The sequence below is a fragment of the Helianthus annuus genome, chromosome 13 (assembly GCF_002127325.2).
Source record: "Helianthus annuus cultivar XRQ/B chromosome 13, HanXRQr2.0-SUNRISE, whole genome shotgun sequence".
NCBI lineage: Eukaryota > Viridiplantae > Streptophyta > Magnoliopsida > Asterales > Asteraceae > Helianthus > Helianthus annuus.
Genome location: NC_035445.2, coordinates 9228151 through 9237215, shown reverse-complemented (window position 1 = coordinate 9237215; position 9065 = coordinate 9228151). Strand labels below are relative to the sequence as shown.

General features: G+C 35.8%; 1 protein-coding gene across 1 annotated transcript; it reads right to left on the bottom strand.

The window, feature by feature from the left end:
* Positions 1 to 778: 778 nt before the first annotated feature.
* LOC110897631 (sodium/calcium exchanger NCL2) lies at positions 779 to 5198 on the bottom strand. The gene is made up of 8 exons (XM_022144390.2): positions 4795 to 5198; positions 3351 to 3518; positions 3068 to 3258; positions 2671 to 2961; positions 2438 to 2562; positions 1830 to 2052; positions 1258 to 1530; positions 779 to 1159 (listed from the first exon to the last, which is right to left on the bottom strand). The coding sequence occupies exons 1-8, from the start codon at positions 5168 to 5170 to the stop codon at positions 911 to 913; spliced, it is 1896 nt and encodes a 631-aa protein (XP_022000082.1). The 5' UTR covers positions 5171 to 5198; the 3' UTR covers positions 779 to 910.
* Positions 5199 to 9065: the final 3867 nt, after the last annotated feature.

The following is a 9065-nucleotide window of genomic DNA, read 5'->3' as shown; positions in this document are numbered from 1 at the left end:
AATAGCGATAGAATATGCGTAATTATTCGATTATACTTCAATTTAGCGATAGATCTGATATAGTTACATTATGATCCGAATCTCTGGTGCTAGGCGTAACGAGTGTATCGAGTAGTAACAACGCACGAAAGTGCGGGTTGTTACAATATATTCTAAAACCAAATTGTAGATAAGGATTGCCGTAAGTCGATTTTCATAAAAAATATCCATAATACAATAAGATGTATATGTATGAAGTTCCATTCCAGAAGGCATGATCATCAAATAAAATTTAAAATTCCGTCAAAGATTTTATAGATAACGGAATTGATATAATCAACATTAGCTCTGATACCACATGTTGATTATATCATTAAACATAGGTCAAAAATAAAGAACCCTAATCATGTTTATTCAATCATAACGTAAATATAGATGCCAAGTTAGAGATACTTAATTGTAGGGATGATTATCTTCGAGGATAAAGATAAAGTCATGATTCCCGTTATGGTACCTTGTGTTGATGGATCACACTAGAGAAAATTCTTAGTATTGTTGTTCTTCATAAGTTTTTGATCACTTATCATCAATATATAAAGATCAATGAATAAATAATGGTCATGAATAGTGATCCGTTATAAAAACTCTATGTATTCTCTATTAATGGTACCTAAAGGGAAATCATAATTGCCACTTAACTAATCAATTTTGACAATTACTACCATCAAGTAATTGTCGGGGACTAGTTATGTCATATTGGTAACGTTACTCAAATGATCCGTAAGGCCACATCAACGAGTTATTTCTAACAAGACATATTATTACATTCCAGATTCTCAAACAATACAGATTTATGCGAAGGAAATGAGCAATGCATGAAACTGACGTGAAAAGTACAGCATACCCGACACCTCTCAGACTCGATCAAGTTTCAAGTAAACTGAAAAGCATCATTTACAAAATAAACAACTACCATAGATAACGGATAGAGTGGGAAAGCGATGAGCAAAGTCCAGTCAGGAAATTTGGATTTTAAACTTGCGAGAAGTCCCATTATTATGCAAACGATGACCACAACTAGAATCTCTGCTGAAAAATGCCATGTGAACCCACGGAAATATATGACTGAGACAAGAACACAAAATCCCAGAATATTGTTCAGGAAAACCTTGTGGTATATCTGCATTTCAAGAAAACTGAGATTGTAAATTACCACAAATGCAAGTAGATGGTAGAATGTAGTAGGGGCAAGAGTAATCAAGGGAGGGAGGGACAAACCTCAGAGAAAGTAAACGATGTTGTGTGATGTCTCTTCTGACTAGCAGCTCTAATGGCTGCAATTGCTGTTCTAGCATTGGTGGCCAACGGGACTAAGATGAATGACACATAAAAGGGCTCTATCTTTACAGATTCTGAAAATTGTCTAACACTTTCCACCAGAGGCTCAGCCAAGAATGTTATCATTAAGATTCCTACTATCAGTAGTATTATTGCCTTAAGCATTTCCTTTGTCTTTGCCTTTGCCTCAGTCCGATGGTACTTATCGGGTTCCTGCACCAAACAAATTATTACAGGTAGTTAAGTAAAAGGTCTAGGTAACCAGATTTTACAGTTTTAATCTAACTTTTCTCATAAATATATTTCAGGAGTTTTTATGCCTATACATGGTGAATGATGATCAACCATGTGACTACTTGACGATTTCTTTTAGCTTGATTTTTAATGTAATCCATTGGAGATTAAACACAACCCAAATCCACCCTGTAAATGATTCGAAATTGCTATCTATAAAATATATTATCATTGATTATTTAGAAAGAAGCAGTGATTTTTATCATGATGTTTCTTACTAGGTTGCTGTCCTGCGACCGTTGTTGTAAGTTACGTGAAGCGAGCCATTTTTTAACTCCAGATTTGAATTCTTCTTTATCTATATCTCCATTCCCATCTATGTCTAGATGTCTCATTATGATCTCCGCTATTTCATCATCTAACAGTATCTTCTGATAGTAGGCTTCTAGTTCAGCTGGTGTAATATGTCCATTTTTGTCAATATCGATTTTATCGAAAAATCTGAAAATTTAACACAAAATTAGACCATACAGAATTATAAATCGCTATTGGCAGATATTCATAGGAGTGAAATTGCAGGATTGATGGGCTGGGCACCCAAACCAGGTAACTCATCGAAAGGTTTGTTGGTTGAACAAGAACCAGACAAGTTGGGTTGATCTACAGACACTTTTTACAAGTTTAAAATCTTTAATAAATAATTAACACAATATAAAAGTAAACCTTTTTTTTATTAAAACACAATCAAAATCGACCAGTTCAGATATAGATGAGATTCATTTGGGGTCCCATCTTCTGTAAGAAATTTCTACACAGAAATAGATGATATTCATTTGGGGTCCCTTTTTTGATCTACATCTGCCACTTCTACGCAGCCTCTCCTTACCCGTATATGGCAGATTCATTCGGGGTCCCATCTTCTGTAAGAAACTTCTCTCCCGAAGCATCTTCCATCATAAACGACATTAGCTCTATCCATTTGTTCTTATCCTCTAGTAACAGTTCCACAACCTGAAATGTACAAGCCAAAAGTATAATTCACCAATAGCTCATACCTCAAACCCATTTGCATTCAAGTACGTTAAGCGAACTGATACTAGCTAATTATGTGGCACTGACTTGATTGTATTCGGTCTCCTTTTTATCCATCGAATATGGATCATCCATTAATTTTTTGGTGTCATCAAGCCATTCTTCAAACATTTTATGGAATTCTTTCTTGCTCATTGTACTCTCTTTGTCATTCTCTGTAGTTTTCAGCATTTGCTCCATATCTTTTTGTCTTTTTATCAAATGTTTTTCCCTGTCCATCATAAGTGCCTGCACCTCATAAAACGGTACATGCATTTCGACTTTTTGTTCGACTTCTGCATACTCCAGTCTCCTTATCCATATCTTTTTTTCAAAACACTGCAAAAAATGGTTTCCAAAACGGAAAAATCAAGAATGAAGCAATGCATCTAATTTGGATACACATCAAGCAACTTTTTTTTTTGTATATAAAACAAATATATACCTGATAGCAGAAGTATGAGATCAAACAAATCACGGCAGCCGAAAGTGACACAAGTAGGACGATCTTGTGTTCTTGAGTAGAATATGATATTCCAAACACACTCGGAAATAGGATGATTACAAATGGTATAAGAGAATAGAACATAACTGTGGCATGAAAGCTGGTTTCTGGATCTGTATGAACACCCCAACCTATAAAAATATACATATATTTAGGTTCATGGCAATAATCCTACATGCTTTTTGAGCAGACAAAAGCTAATAGAAAATGATAACGATCATACCTGCAAGGAGAGATGATGAAGAATGCGAACCCGTGAATTTTCTTCTGCTGCAGACGAAGCATGTACCCCAGAGAAGTGTGAGAAGTAATACTGATGATCCGGCTAGCAACCCCGCGCCTGTTAGAACGTATTCTTGCGCTTTTTCTTGATCACAAGACAGTCCAGTTGCTAAATTTCAAATGATCAAGGAAAGAATTGTCAGAAAATTGGTTTAAAACTTGGAGCAATCATATATACTAATTTGCTACTCGATGATTATGATATAATACTTAAAAACTTGAGATTTAAATCTTAAGAAAATATAAGTAAATTCACTGATTTGAGAAATAAACACACTTTTTGCAATCTAGGATCAAGATCCTGTCATAGTGTTGCCAAGGCTATAACATGCATATAATATCATTGTTACTTCCATTGCTCGATTCAGGTAAAATATATTTAATCCTTGTTAACATTAGTATTTTTTTAACATCTCTTTACTCCTAAATAGCACCTAATCAACCCAGAACCCACTGATCTAGAGTATGATGCTTGCCCCCCACAAAAGTGGTGTGATTTCAAATCCTGCAAGTGTAAGAAGTGTAAGGTTAGGTAGTATTTAGGTGTAAACAATTGATGTTAAAAAATAGCACATATGTGAGGTGCAATCACCAATACCACTATACCACGTACGCATGGGTTATTTAAATTTAATGGCTCCATATGTTGACTACAATAATTGAATGGTGACTTTCTTTTTGAGTGACCCAATGTTACACCGCCTAAACGGCGGCCCTAGCCAAGATCTGCGCAGACTACGTTTTCTTAACCGGGCCCGCGCTGGGTTGGTAAAACTTGGTTACGGCGTTCCCCCGGAAACCATACTGCCTCCACACGAGAAGCTCCGCTGAAGTAACAGCCGGATGAAAACCGGGGTGCGGCTCAAGATCGAACCTCCCTCAGTGGGTTTGTCACCATCATTGTCCAATATCCACCCTAATATGACACAAGCAGTGGCGGAGCTTGACCAAAAGTTCCGAGGGCGGAAGTCATCTGACCCAATTTATATATTGTATAAATATTTAGGCAAAATAATTGGAGGGGCAATCCTATATAATTTTAAAATTTTCAGACGAAAAATAGGAAATTTTACACTTCTACCTGAAACATTCGGGGGGGGGGGGGGACCCCACTATACACTAGGCTACGCTCATGGACACAAGTGAAAATTGAACTTGAGTCTCCATTGGAAAACCCATAAGTGGGAGGATGAAGGCCACAAGTGGGAGGATGATCACTATTATATTTGGTAATTCATAAAGGGAACTAACTATAATTAGCACCACAATTCAAAGTCATTTATTATACTAAGCACCATACATAGTACAACATATGGTACAAAGTCATAAATTTGCACATTTCTACAGGACAGGTAATTTGGAGGACATGAAAAAAGAGAAGTTACCAAGAAGAATCAAAGAATCTGGAAGGGAGTCAAGAAGCTGAGAAAAAATTGAAACATAAAAGTTTTTGCCAAGGACACGAAATATTCTCCCATCACCACCAGCATAGGATTCACCATGATATAACAGGTACTCATAAATCACAATGAGGAAGATATGACTCGGGATATTCGTTGAACATGGCAAAAACCCGTACATCAGCTTACACTCCTCTTCAGAAGAATCGGATCCTTTCAGACGTAGAATCGATTCATCACTGAAACCATCCGACACCAACTCCACAGCATTATATTGCAAATGACGACTTACAACTTTCCCTACTAGTAGGAAATGAATAAAAACACAATAAATTGCACTTTTTGCAATTAATTTTCCCATTTCCAAAATGGTAATTGTGTTGAAGGAAACTGTGTATAGATTTTGTCCAATATATAGACATTAGGGAATCCGTGTAGTTATGAAACGAAGAAAGTCAACGTCTACCATTTCTTATGGTCTTTTCAGGATATTGTAAAAGATTAAGAAACGATTTAATTAAAACGTTATGGTCTTTTCAGGATATTGTAAAAGATCAAGAAACGATTTAATTAAAACGAGTTTACTTTACGAAGCCGTTTTTAATACAAATGTTATATACAAGTCATCCCTGCATATTGATAACTCGCAATTTTTTTAGTTTTCTAATGCAAGATCTTAGTTCACGTTCCTATCATTAAGGGGATACATAAATAAACAAAACTAAAATATATATTTTTTTAACATGGAGAACTAGTTTTATAAGATTTTAGTGGTGTGAACTTGGTAGGTAGAAAATTAAATTGTTCATCATGACAGTGTGAACTTGGAAGGTAGAAAATTAAATTGTTCATCATGACGATATAACCATGACGATATAACCACTACTAAGAGAAGCATCATATATACATCATCTCTATGAAGCTAGTTTTCAAATGTTTGGGTTGGAGTGCATTTGTGCAATATTAGGCTAAGGGTGTAGTGTCGGAATGAGGAAGGGGGCAGGTGAGGTGCGTCGGCCTTGATGGGGAACAACCCCCTATTTGTTCGGTGCACACGAGAATAATTCCCCGATGAAATGTTGTTGATTTTTAAAAATGTAGGATCGTTTACTGACCTGAACGAGTCGTTCAGAGGAGTTTTGATCAGTTTCAGGTGCGGAAAACAAGAAACTGATGAAGAAACAGCTAGTAATTCACTTTTAACTCACTTCTGATTGATATATAACAGATTACATGTACAAAACACACCGGCAGCACCTCGGTATGAAAATCAGGAACAGATACATATGATCTCCCTTGAACATGTATATATAGGGATAGGGTTCCGCTTGAAATGACATGATCCATTTCAAGCGGAATCACTTGATTGTGATTTCGCTTGAAATTGACCAAAGTCATTTCAAGCGGAATCAGCAAGTACAAGTGGAATCACCATTTTCAACACTAAAACTTCTTATTTTCTCGTACAACGTGCCCTGATATAAAAATCGTAATCTAAGACTCGATATAAGACGAAGTCGACAGATGCATGCACTAACAGACTCCCCCTCAGATGTTGACGAGTCTTACGGTGTCGAGTCTTTGCAACTTCAGTCTTGATCAGTCTCTGGGCTTCACTTTCTCTATCAGCATCAATAGACTCCCCCTAACAATGTGCTGACATTCCTTAAGTTCATCAGCATCATCTGCTTCAGGATCGTAATCTGGCTTTCATTTTCTCCAAATATTCCTCAGGTATCGAAACCTAGCCGTTCAATCACAAGTTTTTCAGGATCGATAAACCTGGCTCTTCAAAAGGTTGTTCCAAGATCGTGACCTGGCTCTTATCCAGCTCAGGTTATCTGCACAATCTCTACCTCAAAGTAAATTTCATGACAATTTAAAATCAAAATGTGTGCACTAACTTAAACCCTCCCTCAAACCAAACAGAAAATTTATCAATGAAAATCTTGATGAATCACTTGTAGATTTGATTAAACCACATTTGATTAAAAACAGACTCCCCCTCTCAACATGATCATCATGTTTTGCACTTGGAATTTTGAAAATCAGCTCTCCAACATCAGTTGTCGAAAATATTTTTGGATTTTTCAAAAAAAATTATGCTAAAACACACTAAAATCTTTTTGGATTTTTGAATATAATGAAATGCAGTAAAGAAATATTTACAGACACTATTTTTGTGAGTTTGTGTAAGAGGATCATATCAGTTTATGAGACAAATCACCAACACCATTAAGCTTCATTTCATTTTAAGTTCTAAACAATTCACTTGGATTGTCAGTATACTGGTCCACTTAAATTTTCACACAAAGTTCAATTGTTCCAAGATACGAAATTAATGTCTTAAGCACTTAAACTTATTCGCGTGTCCCACTACTTGAATCTCCCGTATCCAGATCCCAATATTCAGTCTTACAGGTGAGTATACCACAGATGATATCTGTAAGGGGTTATATGCGAAACCGTGAGAGCTCAGGTCAGAACTTCCGTTCAGCAGAGAGATGGCGGTTCGACTTTAGGTGTGTCCCCTTCAGAGGATCTTTTGTTACAACAACAATGACTATCAATTTTATTGTTTCATCAATTTGCTGAGGGCGATGTTGTATTACAAGCATTTGTAGAAAGTATTATACAAGGACTAGGTCAGAATTTCCATTCAGCAGAAGTCCCGGGATAATACCCCAGATATCACTGAGCATAAAGACCTAGTAACTCAGAAAGAGGGACCTTTCAAACAAGATTTCGAGAGTTACCCATATATCCAAGAAGTTGTTCCCCACGATATAAGCAAGTTTGAAATTTAGGTTTATATCTCGTCACAATTTGCTAAATGTGCAAAAACCTACTGGCATATCATCAGTGAGATTGTTTATACATTTTATCTTTCCATTTCTTTAGCATGTTGTGACAGTCCACTGATGTACTATCATTTCCTCTTTTATACAACAAAACTCATTTTTGATTTTATCATGTTTTTGGCTTTTTTCAAATTTTCTAATGTTTTTGGATTTTCTGAATTTTTTACTCCCTGTAAAATGCAAACACATTTAAAGAGAATTTGAAAACAAACTAATCTATGACCCACTTAAAAAATTTTTGAAAAAAAAACAAACTATACAGAAAAATGACAACTGATATCGAATTACTTCAATTCGCCATCCACTTAGCATAAACAATCAGAACTCCCCCTTTCAACAAACTATTTTCTGGTTATGATTTCAAAACACTTAAGTTTGTTTTAATCAAAATGATTTTTCCGGAAAATAAGTTTGTTTTTATCACTTGTAGGTTAGATTCATCATCTTGTTCAATTTTAACCACTTGTATGAAATCAAGTACAACTTATGGTCCCTGATTTACCATTTGCAAGTATGCATCATCAAACCTCTGTATCACTTGTAAAACTTATCATTTTTTACCATATGTAGGAATAACACATCTACACAAACCATTTTACCAATCAAGATGCCGATTCCTACTTCACACTTACCAATCTGGAAGCTCCTGCAATTCCTGCATAACCTGTAAAATATAAAATTTTAAATTCTTTCATACAAACAAATTTTTAAGAAAGATGCCGATTGCTGATCCACGATTACAAACTTGGGATCTCCGACAAGTCAGGTTTTTTTCAATGAAAGAAAATGTCTACCCAAGCCTGACCAGCCTTGGGTGAAATCAACTCATCAGCAGTTGGGGTTTAAGTTGCTTTCTTTGTAGCATAAAAGTCCTTTACCCCTTTAACCTTCCTATCGATCATATTTCCAAAAATTTTCTTTACATTACCATTAAAAGCCTTCTCAACATCAAATTCATCCTTTTCAGAATAAAATTGATTAGAGATCTCAACTTTTCCAACTTTTGATTTAAAATTTTCAGTTCTCAATGGTGGAAAGTTCTCATCATCCATTGAAGGAACTGAGTTTTCACTCTTTTTAACAACATGTGGCTCCTCTGATTTTGTGGAATCAGATTCATCGCCAGATTTTACTTCAGATTTCTTAACAACCCACTTTTGGTTGTCAAGCTTCAAACTTCTTCTGTAAAACCTCGTTGATCATTCACCAACTTCATATGTTGAATTTTTAAACACTTTAAATTTCTCAGTTGGTGGTTCGGTTTTATCAACAACAACTTCTTTCAGTTTTCCAGAAACTCCCTGCTGTCACACCCCGATTTTCGGTTTATGCGGAAGCGTATGGCGAGGTGTGACGAGAGCGGCAATCGTTACAATCAATCGAGTAAACAACATA